The 27,887-nt window shown below is 46.2% G+C and overlaps 1 protein-coding gene across 3 annotated transcripts; it reads right to left on the bottom strand.

Annotated features, from left to right (window-relative positions):
- Nucleotides 1-253: 253 nt before the first annotated feature.
- LOC124966697 (liver carboxylesterase 1-like) lies at nt 254-27,887 on the bottom strand. Of its 3 annotated transcripts, XM_047528270.1 has the most exons (14): nt 27,774-27,887; nt 23,356-23,563; nt 20,847-20,991; nt 20,181-20,314; nt 17,756-17,909; nt 16,912-17,016; nt 16,126-16,230; nt 13,736-13,774; nt 12,653-12,793; nt 11,312-11,395; nt 10,963-11,110; nt 1,865-1,996; nt 894-966; nt 254-618 (listed from the first exon to the last, which is right to left on the bottom strand). In XM_047528270.1, exons 1-14 carry the CDS (start codon nt 27,823-27,825, stop codon nt 435-437), a joined length of 1,704 nt encoding a protein of 567 aa, XP_047384226.1. In that variant the 5' UTR covers nt 27,826-27,887; the 3' UTR covers nt 254-434. The 3 variants fall into 3 exon arrangements, with proteins under 3 accessions (XP_047384226.1, XP_047384227.1, XP_047384228.1); XM_047528271.1 differs by lacking the exon at nt 13,736-13,774; XM_047528272.1 differs by lacking the exons at nt 13,736-13,774; nt 16,126-16,230.

The following is a 27,887-nucleotide window of genomic DNA, read 5'->3' as shown; positions in this document are numbered from 1 at the left end:
AAAGTGTGACTTTGTAACAAGCATTGCTGAGGTCTCAGTCTCAGGGGTGGGGCAGGGCGGGCCTCTCCTACAATTCAACATGAACTTAGGAGCAAAAGGGGTGGCGTGGTCATTTTATGTGGCCATATGAGTTTCTGAGGTCTTCAACAGGTGACCCCTCAGCAGTTAAGAGGTAAACAGTGACCACGATGCTGCTGTCTTTGTCTCTCTCATTCTGAGAGGAAGCACAAGGCACAGATGCTGATTTGGTCTCCAAAATTTCATTTATTCCCATTGAGGCCACAGGTACCAACGTTCCCCACCCAGGCCTCTGCCACCCACACCACTCAGTTCTCCAGCCTCCACAGTGAGACTCCTCCGGGGCCTAAAAACGCCTTCTGCAGAACAGCCCTGTCCTGCTGCTCCCGTCTTCCGAGGCTGGCTCAGCCTCCCGGTCACAGCTCCGTGTGGTTGCTCTGGCGGGGTGTCCCTCCTGCCTCCCTGGCCCTGAGCTCAGTCCAGAAAGTCACTTCCTTGTCCTTCAGCCCCGCGGCTGCCTGGGTGGTGGCACCAATCTGCAGGTACCCTTCCTTCTGGTCGTACTCTGGCCAGTGGGGCAGCCCGTCTCCATTGGGGTTCCTGTGAACAGAACCAAATAGAAACTCCCAAATCCACTAGTCATCCCCGATTCCTGAGATCTGCAGGGATCCCCTGGCTTATCTCTTCCATAGGACCCATCCTCATGCAGAGTCGGGGAGCTCTCCATCTCAGGGGACAACTGTATGCTCTCAGGGGACCAGAGTCACAGGCTGGGGTTTGTCACTCACACTTTGGATGCTACCCCTCCCCAAAGGTGGACCCCACCTCATGCCACCCACCCACCCACCCTGCTCCCTCTTGGCCACCAGCCTCACCCATTGCGAGCAAAGTTGGCCCAGAATCTCATCACCATCCTGCTGAGGTTGGTCTCCTCCTCTGAGGCTCCCTCTGAGGGGAAGAAGGAAAAAATGCCTGGCCACTCAAGCTGTGCATCCTGGGCCAGCAGCAGGGAGCCCCTGGGAGCCCCTAGGACATGCAGACCTTGGCCCTGACCCCAGCTGCCAGGTCCAAGTCTGCATTCCCCTAGGTGAGCTCCTCCAGATGGTGAACGGCTGCTCTCGTGCACAGGCGTGGCCTGCGGTGCCTCCAAAGCTGACGGCCTTTGTCTTCCGTGCCCACCTGCCCTGTCCCTCCCCACTCAGGGTCCTAAGGCCACACCTAGGGTTCCCTCTACTTAGCGGGATTACTGACTCTTGGACCTTTTCTTAATCTGCTACATGATTCCACATTTTCAGAGAGTCTGAAAAATATCAGACCTGCCACCATCCTAGGGAGTCACCCAAGTGGGGGGCACCTGGTGTGTCCCAAATATTCATGGGTGGGTCACAAGTCATCTGCAACTGCTGAGTTAACATATCAAAGATATCGTGAAAGCTTTGCTTGAAGTATGATGTTACTAAGAAATAACAGACAAAATATATGAATTTTAGTTTTATAGACCAATATATGTGACAATCAGTTCAAGGTTAGCACCTAATCTAACTTTCCCCTCTTGCTGGCATTGTTTTGTGGGTAGAGAATCTCGCAGTGGCAAGCAGTGACCCCCAGGCAGACTCTGCAGGTGACCCTCCAGCTCTCAGGGCAGGACTCTGAGACTCTGTGACTCTGGGATGTGAATACACATCCTTCCTCTTATAAAGGACGTACAGAGGATCCCAGGGCTGCTCTGCCCTGGCACCCTGAGGTGGGAAATTAGCAATCTGAGAACAGGAGACGCTTGCTCAAGGCCACTAGAGTGAGACTGGAACCCAGGCCTCCCAACTAACAGCCAGCTAGGAGCGGTTACCTTTTAAAAATGGGGATCCAAAGACTGAGAAGAGCTCATCACCGTGGTCTCCTACCACTGTCGCAGGTCTCTTGTGTGATGCGAAGCTCGGGCGATACTCAAACTCATACATGTAGGTGGGGCCTCCGGCATCTGAGAAGACAGGGATTTGGGCACAGAGCATGTTATCAGACCCAGCTGCACGGTCTCAAGGACTCTGACTGTGCAGGAAATCCCTGGATGTCCGCATGGGGGAGGAACTGAGTTCCAGAAAGCACAGTGACTACCTCGGGGCTGCAGAGCAGGTGGAGGTGGAATTGGAAATTGAACCAGATATTTATTGAAGGACAGAATAAAGGGATTAAATGAATCAAATCAACACACTGGATGTGTGTTGCTGATAACACACGAGTCCTCCTTCCCTTCACAAATCTCCACGACCCACTAGGGGCCTCTTATTCATCTCATTTTGCGCATTTCCAGTGTTGTTCTCAACCACTAGAGAAGGGAGAAGCAAATCCAAGCTGCCCCTCTGAACATGAAGATATTTGAAGACAAATATTCACACAGACAGAGCAATCTGCCTCTTTGGCTTCAGGAAAGCACAAATCGGACTTCCGGCATGCCTGTGCCCCCTTCCCGACAATGTGGTGGGTGCTCAGGTGGGCACGAGACGACTGACCCTGTGTGGTCCGACAGTTAGGGGGATCAGGAGTGAAAGTTGGTGGTGTCTTTGAGCCCCTGCGAGCTGTCTCCCACCTGTGCCACCTGACCTTGTCTGCTCTGAGGAAGCTGCGAGGCAGGTATGGGACCCAGCGCAGCCAGTTTTTGAAATATAAAGAAAGAAAATACAGAGTTGTCACACCATTAGTGAATCAGACAGCTCAAGAACCAGCAAAGGAAACACTGAAATGTAAAATGTTTAAAAGACTGTCTGTACCATTGAAATCAGAGAAAACAGAAGAAAATTATCAAGATTACTATCCATATAACAGCAATAGGAGTCACTAACATCACCAAGTATGTCTCATCCAAGATGGTGGACAAGAGCATGACTGCGTCTGCCATCACTCCAGAACCCAGGATTCAAGAAGGGGAGGCAATGAGAGATTCGGACTAACATAGAGCCGCGGGGTGAGTCTCTCTCACTGGGTGAAGCTTGGCCCAGCGGCTGGCCTGGATAGGGGCAGCTTCTTGGAGCAGGGCAGGGCAGTGAGAGACTTCCCCAAGCAGCATTGCTCCCTCCGGCAGCAGGTTCCTTCCACAGCCAGCTTCTTGGAGCAGGCTGCCCAGTGAGACTCTTTCCGCACAGAGCCAGCTCCAAGCCCCGGACTCAGTGGCGGGCCCCGGCCCACAGGCAGCTTCTGGGGCCACGGCAGAGCAACCAGAGACTTCCCCAAGCAGCCCAGCTCCCTCTGGAGGCAGGCTCAATACTCAGCAAGCTTCTCGGAGAAGGCCACCCAGTGAGAGCCTTTCCGCACAGAGCCAGCTCTAAGCGCCGGACCCAACCGTGGGCCCTGGCCCGCAGGCTGCTTTGCGGGCCAGGGCAGGGTAGCCAGAGACTTCCCCAAGCAGCCGTGCTCCCTCCAGAGGCAGGTTCCTTCCACAGTCAGCTTCTTGGAGCAGGCAGCCCAGTGAGAGCCTTTCCGCACAGAGCCAGCTCCAAGCCCTGGAACCCGTAGCGGGCTAAGGGCAGCTTTCTTTGGAATCACTGCATTATCAAGTTCCTCCAAGACTTCAGGCTACTGAAGGCTGGGAGGTGATATACTGGAAATCTACAGGGACACTATAAGCCAAAGAGGAAATCTGCAATATCTCAGAGTCCCACTGACATCTGACCAATACGAGAAAACAAGGGAAGAAAATGTCCAAACAAACCTAGATACTATATCAATAAAACCCAATGACAGCACAGCAGAAGAAATGTCAGAAAGGGAGTTCAGAATGTACATAATTAAAACAATCAGGGAAGCAAACAAGGAGATGAAAGCGCAAATGCAGGCATTGAAGGAGGAGATGAAAGAGCAAATGCTGGCATTAAATGATCACACCAATCAACAGTTAAAAGAGCAAATACAGAAAGCAAGAGATCATTTCAATAAGAGTTAGAGATACTGAAAAAAAACAAACAGAAATTCTTGAAATGAAGGAAACAATAAACCAAGTTAAAAACTCCATAGAAAGCATAACCAATAGGATAGAACATCTGGAAGACAGAACCTCAGACATTGAAGACAAAATATTTAATCTTGAAAACAAAGTTGACCAAACAGAGAAGATGGGAAGAAATCATGAACAGAATCTACAAGAATTATGGGATATCATGAAAAGGCCAAACTTAAGAATATTGGGATTGAGGAAGGCTTAGAGAAACAAACCAAAGGAATGAACAATCTATTCAATGGAATAAAATCAGAAAATTTCCCAAATCTGAAGAATGAAATGGAAAACCAGGTAGAAGAGGCTAATAGGACTCCAAATATACAAAATTACAACAGACCCACACCAAGGCACATTATTATGAAACTACCTAATAAAGACAGAATTTTACAAAATAAAGACAGAATTTTAAAGGCTGCGAGAGAAAAGAGTCAAATTACATTCAGGGGGAAACCAATAAGAATATCAGCAGATTTTTCAATCCAGACCCTAAAAGCTAGAAGGGCCTGGAACAACATTTACCAAGCCCTGAAAGTAAACGGATGCCAACCAAGAATCTTATACCCAGCAAAACTTACTTTCAGATTTGACGATGAAATAAAATCCTTCCATGATAAACAAAAGCTAAAAGAATTTACAAAAAGAAAGCCGGCATTACAGAACATTCTCAGCAAAATTTTCCATGAGGAAGAGATGAAAAACAATGATGCAAATCACCAATGGGAGGAACTAGCCTCAAGGAATAGCCAAATAAATGAGAAACCAAATCATGTCAAAGTACAAAAATGAGTCAAATGACTGGGAATACAATTCATACCATAATAATTACCCTGAATGTTAATGGCCTGAACTCATCAATCAAAAGACATAGACTGGCAAATTGGATTAAAAAGAAAAAGCCAACAATATGCTGCCTGCAAGAGACTCATCTCACAGAGATAGATACCCATAGACTAAAGGTGAAAGGATAGGAAAAAACATACCATGCACATGGACACAGCAAAAAAGCTGGAGTATCCATCCTCATTTCAGATAATGTGAACTTCAAGCCAAAACTAGTCAGAAGGGAGAAAGAAGGACATTACATACTGCTTAAGGGAAGCATAAATCAGCAAGACATAACAATCATAAATATCTATACCCCGAACATTGGCTCATCCATGTACATCAAACAAATCCTTCTCATTTCCAGAAATCAAATAGACCACAACACAATAATACTAGGTGATTTTAACACACCTCTCTCACCACTGGATAGATCTTCCAAACAAAAATTGAATAAAGAAACCATAGATCTCAATAACACAATCAACAATGTGGACTTAATGGTCATATATAGAATATACCATCCAACAAAGAACGAATACACTTTCTTCTCAGCAGCACATGGATCCTTCTCTAAAATAGACCATATTTTATGCCACAAAGCTACTGTTAGCAAATAGAAGAAGATAGAGATACTACCTTGTATTCTATCAGATCATAATGGGTTGAAATTAGAAATAAATGACAGAATAAAAAACAGAAACTTCTGAAATACCTGGAGATTAAATAATATGCTATTATATGATGAATGGATAACAGAAGACATCAGGAGGGAAATTTAAAAATTCTGAGAAGTAAACGAGAACAAAGACACATCATATCAAAATCTCTGGGACACTATGAAAGCAGTACTTAGAGGAAGATTTATTTCATGGGGCGCATTCAACAAAAGAAGTAAAAATCAACAAATAAACGACTTAACACTGCAGCTCAAAGTCCTAGAAAAAGAAGAGCAGACCAACACCAAAAGTAGTAGAAGACAGGAAATAGTTAAAATCAGAGCCGAAATCAACGAAATTGAAACAAAAGAAACAATTCGAAAAATTAACAAAATAAATAGTTGGCTCTTTGAAAAAATAAGCAAAATTGATAAACCCTTAGCCACACTAACAAAGAGAAAGAGGGAGAAAACTCAAATTACTAAAATCCAGAATGAACAAGGAAATACCACAACAGACACGAGTGAAATACAAAACATAATTAGAAGCTATTTTGAACATCTAGATTCCAACAAAACAGAAAACCTCAAAGACATCAACAAGTTTTTAGAGACATATGAATTACCTAAACTGAATGAGGAGCAATACACAACTTAAATAAGTCAATTTCAAGCAACAAAATAGAAGAAGTCATCAAAAGCCTACCAACAAAGAAAAGTCCAGGACCAGATGGGTTCTCAGTCGAGTTCTACAAAACCTTTAAAGAAGAGCTCATTCCAATACTCCTCAAAGTATTCCATGAAATAGAAGAGGAGGGAACCCTCCCAAACTCATTCTATGAAGCCAATATCACCCTGATACCTAAACCAGATAGAGATACATGGAGGAAAGAAAATTCAGACCAATATTCTTAATGAACATCAACACAAAAATTCTCAACAAAATTTTAGCAAATTGCATACAAAAATATATTAAAAAGATAGTGCACCATGATCAAGTGGGTTTTATCCCAGGGATGCAAGGTTGGTTCAACATTCGGAAATCAATAAATGTCATTCACCACATCAACAGACTTAAAGTTAAGAATCACATGATTATTTCGATAGATGCAGAAAAAGCATTCAATAAAATACAGCATCCCTCCATGCTCAAAACACTAGAAAAAATAGGAATAGTGGGAACATTCCTTATCATTGTAAAGGCCATCTACGCTAAGCCCATGGCCAATATCATCCTAAATGGTGAAAAACTGAAAGCATTCCCCTTAAAACTGGAACAAGGCAGGGATGCCCTCTTTTACCACTTCTATTCAACATTGTCCTTGAAACTCTAGCCAGAGGAATTAGACAAACCAAAGAAATTAAAGGGATACAAATAGGAAAAGAAGAACTCAAACTATCCCTGTTCACTGATGACATGATTATATATTTAGAGGAACCTGGAAATTCCACCAGGAAACTTTTAGAACTAATAAATGAATTCAGTAAAGTAGCAGGTTACAAGATCAATGCTCATAAATCCAATGCATTTTTATACATAAGTGATGAATCTTCAGATAGAGAAGTTAGGAAAACTACCCCATTCACAATAGCCTTGAAAAAAATAAAATACTTGGGAATCAATCTCACAAAAGAGGTGAAAGACCTCTACAATGAGAACTACAGAACACTAAAGAAAGAAATTAAAGAAAACCTTAGAAGATGGAAAGATATCCCATGTTCGTGGATAGGCAGAATTAATATTGCCAAAAATGGCCATACTACCTAAAGTGCTATAGAGATTCAATGCAATTCCAATTAAAATCCTAATGATGGTACCTTAGAGAAATAGAGCAAGCAATTATGAAATTCATCTGGAAGAATAAGAAACCCAGAATAGCTAAAGCAATCCTCAGCAGAAAGAGCGAAGTAGGGGGTATCGCAATACCAGATCTTCCACTCTACTACCAAGCAATAGTAACAAAAATGGCATGGTATTGATACCAAAATAGACAGGTAGATCAATGGTTCAGAATAGAGGACGTGGACATAAACCCAAATAAATACAATTTTCTCATAATAGACAAAAGGGCCAAAAATATGCAATGGAGAAAAGATAGCCTCTTCAACAAATGGTGCTGGGAAAACTGGAAAACCATATGCAACAGAATGAAATTAAAACCCTGCACAAAACTCAACTCAAAATGGATCAAAGAACTTGGAATCAGATCAGAGACCCTGCATCTTATAGAAGAAAAAGTAGGTCAAATCTTCAACATGTCGGCGTAGGATCAGACTTCCTTAACAGGACTCCCATAGCACAAGAAATAAAAGCAAGAATCAACAACTGGGATAGATTCAAAGTAAAAAGCTTTCTCTCAGCAAAGGAAACTATCAGTAATGTGAAGAGAGAGCCTACAGAGTGGGAGAAAATATTTGCCACTCATACTACAGATAGCATGCTAATTTCCAGAATATATGAAGAACTCAAAAAACTCTACACCATGAATACAAATAATCCAATCAACAAAAGGCCTAAGGAAATGAACAGACACTTCACAGAAGAAGATGTACAAGCAACCAACAGATACATGAAAAAATGTTCAACATCTCTAGTAATAAGAGAAATGCAAATCAAAACTACCCTAAGATTCCATCTCACCCCAATTAGAACGGCTATATCAAGAACACAAGCAACAATAGGTGTTGGCGAGGATGTGGGGAAAAAGGTACACTCATACATTGCTGGTGGGGTTGCAATTTAGTGCAACCACTCTGGAAAGCAGTATGGAGATTCCTCAGAAAGCTTGGAATGGACCCACCATTTGACCCAGCTATCCCACTCCTTGGCCTATACCCAAAGGACTTAAAATCAGCATACTACAGAGATACAGCCACGTCAATGTTCATTGCTGCTCAATTCACCATAGCCAGATTGTGGAACCAACCTAGATGTCCTTCAATTGATGAATGGATAAAGAAACTGTGGTATATATATACAATGGAATATTACTCCACCATAAAGAATGATAAAATTGTGGCATTTGCAGGCAAATGGATGAAATTGGAGAATATCATGCTAAGTGATATAAGCCAATCTCAAAAATCCAAAAGACCATTGATCTCGCTGATAAGCGGACGTGACATATAATGGGGGGTGGGAGGGGTTATCGTTAGGGTTAGGGTTAGGTTTAGGGTTAGGGTTAGGGAGGGGGGCAAGAATGGAGGAAGGAAGGACTGTGTATAGAGGGAAAAGAGGGATGGGTGGGTGGGGGGCAAAGGGGAAAAATGGCAGAATGAATCAAACAGCATTGCCCTGTGTAAATTTATGCTTACACGAATGGTATGGCTTAACTCCATGTACAGAGAATCAAATGTATCCCATTTGTTTACAATAAAAAAAATAATAAAAATAAAAAAGAAAGCACCAATCTCACAGATTCCCATTTCAGTCTCTTGCGCATCCTGCTTCCTGCTCAGCCCGGGGACTGTTAAGGGTTAGGTGATGCCAGGTTCTCTCTGCACCAGATGCTCATGGCCAATCCCTACGAAGATGCCACCTTCCCCTCCATGAGCTCACTGGGCCCTCAATTCCCTGCTCCTTCAGGACTAACTCAGGGACCCCCAGACTGGGGACCGCACTGTTTTTCATTGGTCACAATGTGCACATCAGAGTGGTTCCTGGAGTAGAAGAGTCAGGCCCCAGATCAGGCTGGTGGAGAAATTTCCAAAACCACCCTTCCCATGGGTACAGTAGGAAAGTTGGAAAATGCAGAATAAGAAAAAAATAAATAGCCCTCATAATCTCATGACTCAGAGAAGCTTCTTCAAGAGTTTAGGAAACAGGACGTTTAGGTCTCTACAATGGCATCCTGCTCTGTTACTGAGGGATCTGGGGTAATCACTGCTGCCCGCCTCAGACATTCACCAGAATGCATTTAACAACATCAGTCTTCACTGCAGGGGAACAAAACGGAAGTCTCTGGACCGTCCCCCTCAGCCTGCAGTGCTGCCCCTTGGTTCATCAAGCAGTGCCGTGGAGAGGAGTCCTTCTGTGACTTGAGTCCTGTGTTAGGCACCTGATGCAGCTCGGGAAGAACTTAAGTCACAGGGTTTCACCTGGTGTCTGCAGGCAGTCCTTAGGCAGGGGCTCAGAACCCAGTCAGAGAGGAACGGACTCTTGTGAGTCAGAGGACCGAGTTGAAGCAGCAGGCAGCCAAAGCTACTTTTCATGACTTTCTACCCACAAATGTGTACAAATACCATTTGCTAATTTATAATTGTAGGTGATGTAAGTGTCACCTCTCAGAATATCTCCTTTTCCTCTGCTTGGCCTTCCTTTGGTCACCTGCACTCATAGCAGGTAACCAGAACTGCAAAAGGTAAAACAGGGGAAGGGAATTATTCTGGCTGGTGTTTGTCATGCTTATAAAGTCCTGGACTTTAAAACTCCTTTAGCACATTAGGGAGAGAACTCTGGACCAGATAATGATTTCCTGGTTTGATACTAAATTAATAGGACCGGTAACAAAAGAAGGGTCTTGGGAGCCTCTCCAAAGGGTCCCTAGAATATGATACACTCCCCACCTAGCTGAGTTCACCTATCTGTTAAGACGCCCTCGGACCACACAGGACAGGGTAGCTGTTGGAAGGTCCTATAACAGACCCCAGTCTGGTGGTCAGCTGGCCCACAGCAGCACATACCAAGAAAGACAAACCAGCATCCATGCTGGAGAGAGCCCCATCTGCCACCCCATGCCTTCTGGGACCCTTTCCCTATGCCCTCCTGATCCTATAACGCAGTTACCCACCTCCACTAGTTGAGCACTTTAGTGCAAGTTTTGACCTTGAAAACTTTCCAAGACACATCTTCCAATGCTTGCCTTCCAGTCCCAGGGTCCCAGGGCAGCAGCCCTGTAGCAGGCGCTGTCTGTGCCTTGCTCATGTCCCTGTGTCTGGGCAGGCCACCCTGTTGTCCTCCACCAGCATCTATAGACCTGGGCTCAGCCTTTTATCAGGTCACTAGGATCTACTTTGCCCTCATTTGCAGAGGTCAAAATGCTGCAGATTAAGCAATCCCAGGGAACAGCCTTCAACCCGTGACAGAGGACACAGGTGGAGAAGAACTAGCTCCCTGCTGTTCTGTGGGACAACCCTGGGGTGTGTTTGCTGTTTGTTTCCCACAGTTCTCAGTTGGGAACAAACGCAGGGGACATGTGTTTGGCACTGCATAATGATTGGCTGCCTTCTCTTCCTGGGCCACCTCCTCATCTCCATTCTAGTTGAATACAATTCAATCCCTGCCATTAGATCCTTTTCTCTGTCTGCTAGTGGCAGAAACAAGGCAGGACAGCGCCCCTCCCAAGGACATGTGGAATCAGACTTCAAGACCTATCCCTCCGCAGTGTCCACAGCTGTCTATGCCGGGACAGGGCCAGTCAGACACCACCGCTGGTGGGTCAGAGCACCTCTCCCACGTCCAACCTCTGACACTCACCTCTGTGGTTACGGGCCACAATCACAGAAGGGACACCAAAAATCACATCTCCCATCAAGTCCAGGAAAAGCTCTTTCTTTTTGACAGGGTCATCTGTCCCTCCTAAATACTTCTCAACGGCCACTGGAGTCAGTTCCTCAGAGAGGTTCTGAAATCATCAAGAAAGGACACCCCTACTGGAGAGCAATGCAGAAGGCTCCCTGGCTCTGAACCTCTGGGGTGGCGAGGAGGGAAAGGCAGAAACCCGGGACAAAACCCGGGTCTCAGGGTTTTTCTGCTCTGGAGATGGTCTGCGACTAGGGGGCCCTCAGCCCTTCTTTATTTCTCAACTAATTCCCCCGTTTCTTACGACAAGGTGGTAGGACTTCCTCAAGAGTGACGTGGCCGTCTTCTGGTCCAGGTTGCCTTCGGAGAGTGGATAGCCCAACAATACCTGTTTAAAAAGAAAACAGGGTTGTGCATTTGTAATCCCTCAGGAAGGAACAGGAAGAACCCAATCAGCTGGTCCAAACACAAAGGCAGAAAGAAGGGTATTTTGGGGTCTCCATGTTCATAGGAGCTTCATGAGTTTGAATAAAATCAATGAATCAAATGGACTCATATACAGGAACTCAAGGAATCGAAAGAGGAAGTCTTAAATCAATTTATTTCAAATGCTGGAGACACAGTGGTCATCTGGCACATGAGGGAACTGAGACCAGCTCAGGGAACCAGAGCACAGACCACACCCACCACACTCAGATAACCCAGGGAGCCAAAATCCACCATGATGGATTGTCTCTGGGCATAACCTCTGAAACCTTTCTGAAGTGAGAACTGCAGAATTCTCCACATGTGACTAACCCCCTCCAAAATCTGCACTCAGAGATTGACCAAAATCTAGCATGGCTTCTAGAGATTTGAGGTCATGACCCCAGCACTCCCAAAATGCCTGCCTGTGATAAAGGTGTAAATCCGTGGAGGACTTACTTCAACTAAGCCCTGCGCTTCCTCCCATGAAGTCTGTTTGTCCTGCAGCTGATCCTGGATCAAGAAATCCCATGGCCTAAGCCTGTGGCTCCACCACTCACCCCACAGTGCCTCCCTGGGCACTCCCCAGCCTCGAGACCTCTCCAGGTTTGCTGGCGGAATCTGAGTTCAGATCATCTTGATCTTAGCCCAGCTGCTCCTGTATTACTGTATTCCCGTTGCTTTAACTAGGGTCCACTTTTGCAGAACTCGAGAGGAAAAAAATCTCCTCTTCCCTTTTAGAAGACAGATTGAACTCAAGGAGAAGCAAGGTTTCTGAATCCTTGCAATGAGAACAGGGGTGGGGATGTGGGGACCTAGGAGTCCGTGCCCAAGGTGGACGGTGTCGTGCGTGGGATCTGAGTCCCCTGAGCTTTCCAGCTCCTCCCCCTCCAGAAATACTTGGTTCTCCACCTTCACGATTATCCTCTGGCTGGGCCTCCATCCTGTGCATTTCAGGATTCTTGACTAGAAAACCAATCGAGGAGTGTTTGGGGAAAGGGCTTCCCAGGGTCTCTCTACTCAGGAAAGGGTTCTGTCCTCCTGGAGGTTTCCAAGAAAATGTCAGCTGGTCCCCATGGGACTCAGAGGAGCTGGAGATGCAGGAAGCCAAGGGGGCAGAGCGGGAGGGAAGCTGGTGAGCCCGCAGTGGTTCCTCTGTCTAAGGGTCCTGCGCCCTCACCTCGGGAATGAGCCAGCCGAACTCTTGCTTGTTGATTCCCACCATGTAGGGGACGGTGTTGAAATTCTTATCAGCCAAAATCTCTTCCGGTGTCTTTGGCAGCAGCACTCCGTCAATGACAGTGAGCATGGAAGGTCTGCTCTAAGGTAAGAGAGCAGACAGTGTGGGTTATCACCCCGCCTGTGAAGCACCCAGGGTCCCTCTGACTGTCTGAGGGCTTGGCCAGCACCAGAGCCCTGTGGTTAGGACAGGGCTCACAGAATCTCACTCAGGGTCCTAACAACGGGTCTAAGACTGTGAGACACAGAGGGAAGAACTTGGGGATATAGCAGTGATAAGATGATGGTGGCCAAGATGGAGGAGTGGAATCCATAATCACATTAAAATCAGCACCAGAGATGGTTGTATTTTAATGGGCAGCGTGCAGTCTCTCCACGTGCATGTGAGTCTGATTACCTGTAGAGTTGCAGCGAGTGCTGAGTCAGTGAATACTGACCTAGGATCTCCAGGGAAGAAAAGAGGACAGGATTCTAAGATGCTGCACAGCTAATGTCACCAGCCCCTGGCACAGGGTGGGAGGGGGAAGGGAGGGGGAGATGTGAGAGCACCCTGGCAGTGTCCCTGGGGCTGGGAGGAGGAGGTGTCCTCAGGACTGAGACCCTCAGGTCCCTCCCTGCCCAGCTGATCAAACCTGTGGCCTCCCAGGAGGCTTGTCCTCCTAGTGAAGCCTCCTCTGCCCCTTTTCCTGTTCGCTCTGCATCCTGAGTGTGGAAGGACTGGTGCTGGTCCTCCCATGGGGCCTTTTGGGAAGCAGCACATGTAAACATGAAGGGGAGAGCTTGGTCCAGGGGACACAGGTGCAGATGGGAGCAGTGCACTGGGAGACAGGGGAGCGGGTTCCAGTCCTGCCTCTGGCCCACTGGCTGTGTTACCCTGGCAAGGGACCTCCCCTCTCTGGGCCTCAGCAATATGCACACAGGAGTGGCTGGGATTCCACAAAGGAGAATTCTTTCATTCATAGTGAATTGGAGCTTAAAGGGCTTAAGACTCAAAACCTGTAATCAAGGAGCCAAAGGGCCTTACCTCTCTGGGATCTTCATGTACATTAAGCCTAGAAGGTCTCTGTGAAGATAAAGACAGAGCATGTGGGTGAGAAGCTTCCTGGTATAAAATGGCTCCTCTGACCTGTGCCCCATTGCTCTCAGGTCCTCCCCCCTGTCGCCTCCTTGGCTGGACCCAGGGAACATGGACTCCACTGGCAGTAGCAGAGGGTGGGATGGGGGAGGGCCAGGCACCAGCCAGGGAAGGAGACTCAGGGGAATCAGAGTCAGGGCCCTGGGACTCTGGGAGGATCTCTGCTGTCAGACCATCCTCCCCTCCAGTCCTGTCACTCTTTCTCTCTGGTAACATCTGCCACACTTCCTCTTTGGAAAGGGCAACATGGTGATTGGGGTGATGGACTATGGCAGCTCCCGAGGAGAGGGACAGGAGGAGGGATGGGCAATGGGAGGAAGACACTCTCCTGCCTGGGTTTCGCTCTTCTCTCCTCACATCCCATAGGTTCAGGCATCTGCAGGTGACCAGGGTGCTCCCCGTCCCTGCACACAGGTGTCAGTGCCGGGATGGATGTAAGGCAGCGTCAGCCCAACAGAGTTCACCCCAAACCTATTGCTGGAATTTTTGGAACAGATGGTTTGTGAGCAGATAGTATGGGAGTCTACACTGCTGTTGTCTTTATCCTCCCCAGGGAATGAATCTTCACAAAGAAGCCAACTAAATGGGGCAATCCATGGGTAAACACAGGTGAATTCTCAATCATCTTTCCAGTGTACCTGGCTCCAGCCATCCCTACACCATTTGCTCATGAACCTTGCACTTACCTGAAGATTCTGTGACAGTACAGTGTTTCGATTTTCAGAGAACCTTGAAATGAATTTTTGCATCTTGCATTAGAAAAACACTCAACCTCACTGAAACACATTCCAACTCCACTCTTTCCTTTGCCATGTGCTCACCAAGGTCACAATGATTGCGTGGCACATGTCAGGTAACAGGTCTAAACTACATGTAGGAAAGGACCACTAGAAATCCCTGCATCATGAATTGTAGTTCCACCAGCAAAGAATATTGTGTGTGTGTTTGTGTGTGCACACACATGTGTGTGTGTGCATGTGCACATGTGTATGCACCAAGGACAGTCTGCATTCATGGAAATAGTTCTGTAAGAACTCAGAAAATCTCAATGGGATGTCGTGGACTCTTAGGTCCTTTGGACTTCATTGACTTTTTCATATAAACTGGGTCCTCTTGTGCCACATGGAGAATGACTGAAATATTTGCCTCTTTCTGGGTATTATAAGACAGCTGTGTCTTAATTCTTGAAACACCTTGATCATCTTATTTCATCCTGATGAACCAGGATTCAAGCCCCAGGGCCACACTGGACTCACCAAATGGAATTATAGGCACAACCCAGAGCTAGTGGCCTGCCCTATGACTCCCAATGGCCTCTAGTGTCCAAGGCCTTAACCTAGAGGCCAGGAGTACCCTGAGCCCATATTAAACTTTCCTCACTGGGGGACTAGATCCCATGGGTCCTGCATGCTGCAGTTCTGTTTTCCTGCATGTTTTCTGGCTGAACTTCCCTATGATGAGAGACTGTCATGACCATCATTCAATTCTCAAATGTCAACCTCCCTGAAAAGCACTACTGATGATTAAAATGGATGTATCCACTCTCTGATCTGCCACAATTAACTCACCATGTATGTGGCTGTGTTTCTCTTGGATAGCCCCTTTTGAGCAGAGGCTTTGTTCAATTTATGTCTGAATTTTCTACCCTGACACCACCCTTCCTTATTCCTTGAATGGATAGATGGATGAATGGATGGATGGATGGATGGATGGATGGATGGATGGAGGGAGGGAAGGATGGATGGTTGGAGTTGGCAATTACTAGTACTATTGATGAATTGGATGAGTATGTGAATACACAGATGATTACTAACAGACAGTAATGAATGCATCATTGATTCTGGAGTGTTGAGAAACAAAGTATAGATATATGTTGGATGACTGACTCATGAATGGTGGAGAGATTGAAAATAGATGAATGAAAAATTATAGATGGATTGACAACTAGACAGATGAAAGGAAGTGAATGAATTGGATGGAGGAATGGATGGAGGAATAGATGAGAGATGAATGAGTAGATAGGAAAATGCCTATCTTAGAATCCTAATTAAGTCACAGTCTCACAAAAATCTAGAGGACATGGCTACTAATATTAAAACTTAGAGTTTCTGAAACAACCAAAATAAATTGTGCCAATAACCTAAAAATGTGGAACTGAGTATCCCAGCCCCAAAATTCAAGAATGGCAGTTCTATGTGATAGTGTGATTCAGGAAAAATGAATCAATGAAATCTGGGATTAAGTACATAGGATGGGGGTTACTGAAATGAGGCACCTACCATTTTCATTGTAATCTCCAAGAGCTCTTCTTCTGTCTTCTGGCGCATGCAGTGAACGATGATTGCTGACGTGGTGGTTTTACACCCAGCAGCAATAGCAATTTGCTGCACAGATCACAGGCAATAGCATAGGATAAGAGAAATGTCCCTTCTCTCTACTAATATAGAAAGAAGCCCTGTATCTCATGGACAGCTTCTGAGGGCAGCAGAAAACACTCTAGACCACCAGGTGAGGGTTCTGGGTTGCAGAGTGTTACCTGTGTTACTAACTGGAACTGTAGCATGGACTAGCTTATCTCTGTTAAAATGATGCAGTGTTCATCTCCAGCACCATAAATAAATAATAAGTAAGCTGGGAACAATGTTCCCAAAGTTGAATTTAATAGAGGCTCCTTGGAGTCAGTATTAAGAGTTTTCAAATCCTTCTCCTCCCCTTACTAGTTTTCAGTCTCCAGCAAGTCACTCGATCTACATGTGCCTTTTTTTACCCACGTACAAGAGAGTAATGATTACACCTTTCTTAGAGGAAGGGCTGAGATGTGTATCATGTTTCCCACTCACTAGAACCTGTGCAGAGGGACGGAGAACTAGGTAAAATTATTCTCTCATGTACACTTCAGAAAGTACGGCATAAGATTTAAGTGTGCGTCCCCAGAAGAGCTTTTTGCCCAACTGTTCCCACTGCAGAGATCCCTTGAGGACCCCATCTGAATCCCAGAAGAGGAAAGTCCCCCAGAGTTTGCAGGTCAGAGGAAATGCTATGGGAGCTGTCCAGGGCAGACCTACCTCAGCCACAGGCTTGATGTTCCTCTTGACCAAGGCAGCAGAGAGGACCACTGCACTCTGTGAGATGGCCCTGTGGAAGAGGTTCTGGGCCAGGGGAGACAGCACCTGGCAGGGGAGTGGAGAGGAGGGGGTCATGCTCATGGGCAGGTGGTCAGAACCCTGCTTTCAGGTCCTCTCAGCCTGCTCCTCTGCTCTGGCCAATCACCTGAAGAGTTTGGGGTCAGTGAACATGAAATCTGCCTCCCCTGTCCTGGTCTGTCCTAGCTACACCTTCTCCCTTGTCAAGGCCACAAATTACATTGTGGGGTATCCATTACTCAGAATTATTTCTAAGAATTATGATTATAGAGGATCCTAAAATTTCTAGAAATGTTCATGCTGCTTATAATATAAAAAGTTTGAGACAACATAAGTTCTAACATGAGATTAGATAATTTTCATTCTTACCATGGAATACCATACAATTATTAAAGATAATATGATGTAAGATTGTTTAACATTTAGTAAATTTTTAATGTCATACTCTAAGTCTAACAGAGAGGTGTTTATTTTTGTAAAAATTTATCCAGCACATACACAAATGAAAGAGAGAGAGCTAGAGAGAGAGAGAGAGAGAGAGAGAGAAAGAGAAAGAAAGGATGATAAAGTGATAGGTAAAACTATACAAAAATGATAGAAAAGTTCGTTTCAACTCTTCCTCTCAGACACTGTCCTTCGGTTGGGGCACTATAGATGACTTCTGCTTTGAAATTTGGTGTATTTTTCCTTTTTTTCATTACTTTAAAAACGTGAACATTTTTCTCTGTGTAGACTATGAAACCCACATGCTTCCAGGACCACTTACAAGAGCAGACACACTTTGACCTCCTGCTGACTCTCCAAAGATGGTCACAGAGTTTGGATTCCCTCCAAAGTTGGCAATGTTGTCCTGGACCCAGCGCAGAGCAGCCACCTGGTCCAGGTGACCCCAGTTCCCCTGACTGTGCTCATCCCCTGTGCTGCAAGAGAACAGAGTGGGATGGAGACAAAGATGTCATGGTAAGGTTCTCAGGTTCAGAGATGAGCTAAGGGCCCTCACTGAACCTTCCAGAACAAGGCTGGACACTGCATCCTTGACACAGTAATATTCTCCTGTTGCTCCTTCCTGTACCACTGTTCAGTGTGGGGTCTGCATTCATTCTTCCAGAAAGGGTGTACTCAGCACCTACACTAGGGGCTAGTGCACATCTGGAAAGAAAGTAGGCTTAATCTACGGCACCCAGATCACACTAAGGGTGACAAGTAAACAGATGGAAAGAGAACATGGCAGTTAAGGAAAGTGATTTGAGGAGAATAAAACTGGGTAAAAGAAGAGGCAGGGGACATTTGTCTCTGGAGCCCGCCATTCTTGCAATCCATCTCTGGACTCCCCCTCCTCTATCTGAAAGCCTGTGTCACTCTACTGCATTATCTGTCACCCTTTGGCCAGAGTGTGCTAGAAGATCCATAATTAGAACACTAGGCACTCTGAAAGCCAGTAACCATAATTTCCTTTACAAGTGACTCCCGCTCCTCCTCAAGTAGGAGCAATTGATCAAAGCACTGTGGTCCATTGAGTGGGGCCTTTTACAAGGAGATATTCCCCTGGTTTGGGACATAGGATAATGGGAAAAGCCTACTAAAGCATACTCTAGACCACAGTGGAAGAGACCCCTTCCAACAGATGGGCAAACCTAGATATAAAAATACAGACAACACAGGAAAACAAGGAAACACACCACCTCCAAATGGTGATTACTCCCCCACTACTGAATTTGCAAAGATCAAAGGGAAAATAATCCTGGACTAGAATCAGAAATTTGAGAGTTAAAGTGACCAACAGACTAAAAGAAGATCTAAGGAATGAACTAACTGAGAAATTACAGGAGGTGAAAGGTCATTTCAGTAAAGATTATGAGAAAGAATCAATGAGAAGTGATGGAAATCAAAGTCTCAATAAAACAAAACAAAACAAAAAGACTATAGTCAGAATAATCAGGAAATCGGTGACCACATTCAGAGACAATCATAAGAACCACTGGGATGGAAGAGGACTCTGAGATACCAGACAAGGGTGTGGATAACTTTTGTTGTTTTTGTTGCTGTTGCAAATGGTAAACCCAGTTTCACTTAACCACTGAGAACATTCCATGATCTTTTTTTTATTTCTATGTTTTTATGTTTTATTTTGAGACAGGATCTTACTAGGATGCTTAGGGCCTTGCTCAGTTGTTGAAGCTGACTTTGAACTGGTGATCTTCCTGCCTCAGACTCTCCAGCCACTGGGATTACAGGCATGCACCACCACACCTAGTTGGATAAACTTTTCAGTGAAATGCTATCAGAAAAATTTCCAATCTTTGTTGAAGTAATAGATATATAAATATAAGTTTTCAAAACCCCAAATAAACTAGAAAAAATAAATCCTCCCTGTGACATATTGTGATTAAAACACTGAACACAGAAAACAAAGAACACAGAAACAGAAAGCAAAGGCTTCAAGAGAAAAATGTCAGTTCACATTTAGAGGTAAGCTCATCAGAACTGATTTCTCAACACAAACTCTAAAAGCCAGAAGGACTTGGAATAAGGTATTCTGAGTCCTAAAAGAAAATAATGAAAAACCAAGATTGCTATATCGATCACAGCTGTCCCTCAAGTATCTTTGCTTTGGTGGCTGCATGGTTTGGATGCAGTTTGTCTCCCGAGGGCTCCTGTGATGCAGTCTGGTCCAGGATGTGGCGGTATCAAGAGGGGACAGAATTTGTAAAACACCAGGTGAAGCGGAAGGCGAGTATGTCATTGGGGTGCCACCCCTGTAGGGGATTAAGGAAGAGCTCACGGGACACTGGTTAGTTGTAGAGAGAGGGAGCTGTTATGAAGACAGCAAGACTCCCCGCCTGCACCCCTTAGCTTCCTCTCAACACGTGAGCTCTTCTTCCTGCAGATGCCATTCCTGGGAATGTTGTCCTGAGAAGAGCAAAGGTCAAGGAGGTCATGTTTTCCCTGGAACTGCTGTTATCCTTATACCTGGACCATTTGACCAGCTGGACCTGAGCAAATGGTAGTCCTTACCAGAGGCCCAACTGATGAACCTCCCCAATCTGGCACTGAGCAGAGTACATTTCTTTTCTTTATAATTTGACTTACAACTTTTTTTTCTCTTTATTCAGTCTTGGGCAGATGGATATGTCAATTGGAAATAGGCCAATGAGGGGTTCACATGCAGAGAGGGGAGTCCAGCACCTTACCTAAAGAACCCCCAGATGCCCAGTCGGTACTGAATGGTCACCACCACCACGTTTTCATGGGCAGAGAGGGCCAGTCCATCATAGGTGGATGCCCCACCCACCACCAGTCCACCTCCATGGATCCACACCATCACCTGGAGAAAACAGATGCAGCCAAACTACTTATTGATATTAGAACAGAGAAGGATCCCTGAATATGCTTGGATTCCCTGCTGACATCTTGGCTGTCAATCAAGTACACCTGTGCTCAGTATGGTTCCTAAAGGCAGTGTGTCTCCTCCTCCACTCTCCCTGCTGGGGCCCAGGCCATCTCGCTGCTCAGGGCGCCTGCCTTTCTCCCCACGTCCATGTGCCACATCCTTCTAAGACCTTTAAAACTGAGAGGATCATCATGGGAATAGTAAAGGCCAAGGACACTGAGTTCCCTGCAACCCGCCCACAGTCTTCACTCCTCCTGGATTATTCAACCTGCCAAGATAACAAGGAGAAGCACCTGTGACAACAGAAATAAGGAAGATAGCTATTTCCTGTGGTGGAAGAAACCCCTGGGCCCAGAGTCATTATGACCCTAAGTGCTCCTGTTCCAAACTCCCTTCAGCCCCTTCCTTCTGCCGGCCACTTCCCTGATGCTGGGGCTCACAAGTCCTGGCGAGGGGCTATGCTTACCGGCAGCCTGCTTCTCCCTGTCAGGGCTGCAGGAGTGTAAATATTCAGGTAAAGGCAGTCTTCAGAGAAGGTGAGGGGAATGTTCTCCTTTCTGTTGGTAAAGAGCTCGGAGAGCACCTGCCCCACCTCCACATCTTGGGAGCACCTGGGGAAGCAAAGAGGAGCTCTGAAGATCTACCTGATGGAGGCTCAGGGTGTCCCTGGGGCAGACCTTGCTCTGGGAGTGTTAAGTCTCTCAATGGAGTTTTGTCATATGACTTGAGGTAGCAGAAAGGGCAGAAGGGTCTCTGAGGGACCTGCTGAGAAGCCCAGGACTCTCTAGATATTCTTGGGACATGTAAGTGACAAGGACTTGGAATGTCTTCCCTTTCTGGATAATGAGGGATGGCCGAGGCCAAGGCAGGGAGGCTGCCCCTATGCTGATCTGCCCTGAGACATGACATTTCCTGCACTCCCAGGACAGGGCCATGTCTCTGCTGGGCTTTGTATGGTGGGCTGCTGCATACCGCCCACCTGGTAACTATGTCTACTCTGTGGAACTTCATTCAAACAGATTCTTAATGACAGACACTCAGCCGTGAGCAAGGTAGTGGTGCCATCAACATGAGACCACCCCAGAAGAACTGCATTCTAGTCCTGCCACTGATGTGCTGAGTCACATGGGTGAATTTCTTTCCTGCTCTGGGCTTTACTCTTCCAGGTGACAGTGACAGGAGTCTTGCCTGTGGATCCAGCAAGCCCGACATCCTAAGATTCTCTGGGGCCAGCTCTCCCATGAAATCGCTGTTGGCTACCCTGGCAAGAGGTCTCCAAAACCCAATACAGAATGGATCTGGTCAGGTTTGTTGAGCTCCCCCAGTTACCAAGCACTAATTTAAATTCTGATGTACTGACCCCTCCAAGCCTCGGATCATCCACACGGCATGGGTTCTGTAATTATCTCCAATTTACAGATCCGAACACCAAGACAAAGAGGTTGGAGACCTTTTCAAAGGTCCCATACCCAGGAACATCCATGCCATACAGTGCTCATGTTTCCAAGTACCTTATCAACAATATTTCCCAATCTCAAAACCAGAAGCACAGGCATTACTGCCCTGGAATGCAGAAGGGTAGCTGAGGAATCAGGTGCCAGGAGGACACAGATGTCAATTAATAGAATTGGACCCAGGAAAGCTGCTTGCAGATTTCTATCCTGGGGAAGTTTTCCTAGACCACATATATCCAGGAATGTGTAGAATGATTTACCTTTAGCATAATTATGGTGTCAGTTATGATGCCAAGAACTTGTAAGCCACCTTAATGAACCCAAGTTAGACATTACATTTTTTTTTTTTTTTTTTTTTTTTTGGAATAGGGATTGACCCTAGGTTGCTTAGTTACTGAGCCACCTCCCAAGCCCTTTTGAAATAATCTTATTCGAGACAGGGTCTTGCTACGTTGCTGAGGCTGGCTTTGAATTTGCAGCCCTCCTACCTCAGCCTCTTGAGCGGTGCCTGAATACCAATTTCTTTTTAATACCTAATTCAATGTGTCTATTAAGTGTCAGATGGGGACATTAAATGGAAGAGAATAAAGTTGTCATACTGAACAATGAGCAAGGTGGTCACCCAAACCATCTGTCTGAATAATCCATTCCCAAGGAGGAGTGGGCAACCGATGAAAATCTGGAAATGAGACTTCCAATATTGACAGCAGTGCTCCCAGGGCAGGAGAATTGCAGGTGATTTTTGCCCTCTTAATTTTGCTTCTCAGTTTTTCCTAACTTTTCTGCTTATCATGAAGTAAAAACAGTGAATGCCATTTTTTAAAGAAAGAAAGAACACAGCCAGAAGTGGGATCCTGGACATCAGAAGCACCTTGCCGAGGAGAGGAATAAGGGATGGAATGACACCTGTAGGTGTCGGAAGTGCTCTGGGGTGGCCACGAGCCTCACTGGAAGCTTGGGCTTCTGTGCCCAGGTGGCAGGGTGACTGGACACCACACTTGCTCTGCCCGGGAAGAAGTCTATAGACACACCTGGGAGTTGAGATGAGGTCAAGTCACACGTCCAAGGCACCCCACACAGAGGACTCCATCCAGTACACTCTGGAAGCCCATCAAGGTGCATGTGCACACACAAAGGAAGGAAGATCTCCCTTCCTCCATCTCCTGCTCAACTGACTCTCCCCCAAGGCACTCATCATATTCCAAGAAGTCACATGATTCATGGATGACCTTATATATTGTTAATTAAGTCTCTCATCCTTGATGAAGCCCCACATAGGCAGAGATCTTTGTTTTGTTCACTAATGGACTCTAAGAACCCACAACATGCCTGGGATGCAATAGATGGTCAAGAACCATGTGTAGAATGAAGGGCTCTAGACATCCCTGAGAGGTCCGGGCTGTCTCAGGGCTCTGCAGTGTTCTCGAGCATTCCAGAAGAAGGCAGAGCCAAGCACAGGACGGCCTCCACCCCTTCCTGCAGCACTGGGAGACCACCCCCGAGACAGGCCACCCCACTTACATAGGAGGGTAGGAGGTGGTGTTCTTCACGGAGCTCCAGGGCTCTGCAGGCTGCGGTGGAGCAAACCTCAGGGATCCCAGAGGGGGCTTAGCAAAAGGGACCCCCAGGAAAACGGCCACAGGCTGCTCAGATCCTTCCAGGTTGACGTACTTCCCCAGGACTTTGCCGTACACAGTGTCCACCACGGGTGGCGAGGACGGTTGTCCTGCTGGAAATGGGCAGCAAATGTGACATTAGAGTGGAAAGGCTAGTCCTGGTCCCAGGTGGGTTTTGCCACTCTCTAGGCATGTGATATTGAATAAGCGACCGCAAACCTCTAGACCTCTGATCCTTTATAAGTAAACTAGGGATGAGGAAAGTGTCCTACCTCACTGAAAGCTCTGATAGAAGAGGTCAATTGGAATTGAGATACAAATGCATCTGGACAGATGACAATGATAAAAGGAGAACTTCTGGGAATGAACACAGCCTTCGTTTCCCTCATAGAAGTTTCTAGAAACATGTACCCACTAGGATCCTGGTGCAGAGCTGCATGCTGGTTGAGGGGATGGACACAAGTCGGCCCTGTTCTCAGGAGGGCTGACCTTCTGGGGAGAAGAACTCCAGACATACTTGACCTGATGCTGGGAAGAAAGTGGCCATGTCCTGGTCAGGAGACCATGGAGGGGCTACAGGTGAGAGAAGAGGGAGCAAGGTCTTCTGATCATGTGGAGCTAGGATTTGCAAGGGGAGAAGAGAATGAGGAAGATGGAATGGGGGAATAAAGGAGAAATAAGAGGAAAAGTCGAGGATTGGCAACGGGAAAACACAGCCCTGGCTGAGAAAGGGTGTGTGGTCCTTGACTACCAGGACACGGAGTCCCTAAGGAGTAGAAGACAATTCTGGAATGAGCAGGTGCACGTCAGTAAGGGCCTTGGATGTTAGGTTCAGGGATTTTGGATTTTATTCACTGGACAAATTAACAGGCAGGAACATTCTAGATTAAATAACACAATGAGCTTCTAAAACATGCTCTGGTAGCTCTAAGCAGGGGTCATTAGGAAGGAGGTAGACCAGGCATCAGGTTCCTACTGCTCCATTCCCTCCATTCTTGTGGAGGAGACAAGTTCTCCCTCAGCTTCTCACCTGAACTGGTTCCACCTGCTGTGGGACCAGAGGGAGTTAAGCTGTGGCAGGTGGATTTCAGACACTCGACCATGGCCACCCCTGGAGTCCTCTCCTGTCTGGCCTCAATGACCTCAGGTTCTCAGAGCACCCATCACGGGACATGGTTACTACCCTCCTGTCCTCCACAATGCTCCTCTTTGCTTAAAGTCAATTTCTCCACATTCTCCTCCAAGTGTGTGGACAGGAAAGAAAAGATTTGTTCTAGCAAAAGAAAATCAAATGTCTTAGAAACCAATTTATGAAATAATATCCATGTCGCATGGCACCAACAACCAGTTCCATAGTGTGAACAGAGAGGTTTTTTTTTGTTCTTGTGGCTAATTATTACAAATAACACCAGGATGAACATGGAAATATGGTTCCCAAATTACAGGGTTTTGATTTATGATGGAAAAATCATTGACGCAGACCAGAGACGCCCACCCAAAGACCCTTACCAATATTAAGTTGAACCCCCCACTATATTTTGGAAAAATAAGTTCCTCTTCTTGTCAGAAAGATTTTTTCACAGGACATGAGGAAAAGCTTCTGCAGAGGGCATTGTGGTTGATGGTTTCTACTTTTTGTAAAGGCCATTTTTGCAGAAAGGAAAAAAACTTGTAAAACTTCTGTCTACTCTAAAAAATAGAACAAAAACCACTTGTCATGTAAACCTTCAAATCCCTCAAAGAACTTCCAGATTCTTCACCCAGAGAACTTTTTAGATAGAGACCCTCTGGACTCTGCAGCCAATGAACCTGCTTCCTGAATATTTCTCAAGTGTCCAGTCTTATCTGTCCCACATTGTCATAAGACACTGAGATCACCAGGCATAAACCCACTGTTAATGCAGGACTACATGAACATCAAGAAGAGCAACACAATCCGCTGGAATTGCCTACAGAAACCAGGTTACAAAACATGTCCTTGTTTTCTGTTATTAAGGGCTAACCCTAACCCTTGTTTTCGTTGGGCGTATGGTTAATCATTACCAATGGCCCAACTTGTGCTTCCAGCTTGTGCATTGAGATGTCCATGGGTGCAGGCAGTACAGGTTCCTTACTTCTTGGTGCATGCCTGGAATTCTGCACAGAAGATAGATCCCTTTTTTATAATTAGAAAACATTTAATGAAGAAATATGAAGATGCATATGAAAAGTATTGAGGAGGGCTTGGGAGCTGACCAGATTTTGAGAGCAGTGGAATGGAAAAAACAATGGAGAGCAGGAGTGTGAATCTGGCTCCGTGTAGGGCAGGGTAGTAGAGGAGTCAGTGAGATATCCTGGCGAGAGGCCACAGGACCAGGGCCCCTCCAGTCCGGAAGGCATCAATGAAGGGGCAGGGGATCGTCCCTCTGAAGTTGAGAGTACATACCATGGATGCATGTGACCACACTGCAGGGACCAGGGAGAGAGGAGAGCAGGAGCTGAGAAGGAAGCACAAAGGCAGCTTCAGCTGAGATTGGAAGTACCCTCCAGAGAGGTGGCAGGAGGAGCACGGAGCCTCGGGAGCCCAGGGAGGAGAGGAAAAGGGGCTGAGTGGATGCTGAGTGTTGTAAGGACGTGGAGGAGGATGAAGACTGAGCAAAAATCACTGTGTGTGGCCTGTAGTAGCTCACTGATGACCTTCAACCCCAATGAAGTGGGTAGAAGACAAAATTTCCAGGTTGGAAAGATGGGCAGATGGGGTGGGAAGCATACAAGATGCTAACAATAGCAGACACCTCTTATGTCATGTGGAATGTGCACATATTAAGCTCTTTCTGTGTACCAGATGTGTATTCCAGCTCCTTTACATTATTGCTCAAAAAAGCTTCAATAGATAAGTGTTATTACAATGCCCGCTGATCAGATGAGCAAACAGTATTTGCAAGTGGCTTGTATGCACTTCCTAAAGACAGAAATGTGATGATATCTCCAGAGACAAACAACAGTGGTCAAATGGTCCATTGGAACTTAGATCCATTCTTAATGTGCCTTACACTTGGTTCCAGGCCTCCTACAGGATAACCCAGGACCAGACAGTGTGGATTCTAAATCCCAGGTATGTGGGGGCTGTTTGACTACTGCTCTGGGGCACTTCCTCTGAAATTAATACCCAGATGTAGACCACTGCATGATTTACCAGGTAAAAACTTTGGAGAGAACATTTCATTCTGAGTCTCACTATTCTGTCCATAAAATGGCACAATGATATGCTGAGATCTTTCCCTATAGCCCTGTCATTTTTGCTCCCTGAGTCTAAAGTTCTCCTCTCTGATGACTTGACAATCCTGGAGGAATGTCTCCTGCAGAGTGCAGCTAATCCAGAACTCACACCCAACCCACCTGCTACGTGTGGTTCTCAAACTCCAGGCCAGTGCTCACCTGCCCTAAATACCCAGAGCCAGGTACCAGCCACCCAGTGACAGCTCCTGTGACCCAAAGTCCCACAAATCAATCACAACTAGGCAGCCCTTCACCTGCTTACCACGCCTCACCATTTCTGTCTAGGGGAAACCATGACCAAAGCCCTTGCCCACAGCCCCACTCTCCCTCTGCCTCCTGACTGACCTTGGTGGGTCCTCTTGTGTCCTCTTCCACTACAGTGGTGTGCTCAACTCCCTAAGATCTGTTAGTAAGACACTGTCTTTCCATGGTCAAGGGCTTCTCACCTTAATCTATCATGCTTCAAATTTCCTAATAATTTACTTAATTTAAAATCATCCCCTTACTAACAAGTCCCTTCTGTACCCCTTCTAAATGTGGCACCATTCCAAGTACTTTAGAAAGAACCACTCATTTTATCCGCACTACAGCCTGATGAAGTGTGGACTCTTTCATCCCTGTCTAAGAGATAGGTAACACAGGCACAGCAAAGGTAAGGTGCCTTGCCCAAGGTTGCCCAGCTCAGAAGGGTTCAGCTGGTCTTCAGACCTGCACTTGGCTCTTGAGTTGGTGCTTTTAATATGGGACTGGCCACCCTCCATGATCTGCCCAGATCTGGCCTTACAGTAAAGGAAAAATTAGTCCCAAGCTTTGAACTCCTTTTGTGTGAGGCATGAGATTGTCTCAGTCAGCTCCTGAGTCTGGTGACTGCAGCTGAGGTCTCAGCATGTTTATCCTCCCTGCACTGTCTGAGCTGGATACTCCAAGTCTAATGCTAAATCCAGAGTAGGAGAACCACTGCAGAAATAGACCTGCATCCTCTGCCCTGCACATAATTCCACCCAACTGGACCCGTGGAAGTGTTTCAAATGTGCTCCATGATGGATGCATTTTGGAAGGACTCACCCCAAGCAATGCAAGCAGAGAGAGCGGCCAAGACCACAGAATAGAGCCACATCCTGGATGGGCAGCAGCTCCAGGACAATGAAGACTCTGTGCTGCTCAGAGGCAAGGCACAGG

This window comes from Sciurus carolinensis, chromosome 16 (genome assembly GCF_902686445.1).
Source record: "Sciurus carolinensis chromosome 16, mSciCar1.2, whole genome shotgun sequence".
NCBI classification, from domain to species: Eukaryota; Metazoa; Chordata; class Mammalia; order Rodentia; family Sciuridae; genus Sciurus; species Sciurus carolinensis.
Note: the sequence above shows the minus strand (reverse complement) of the source record. Positions and strands in the feature narration are given on the sequence as shown.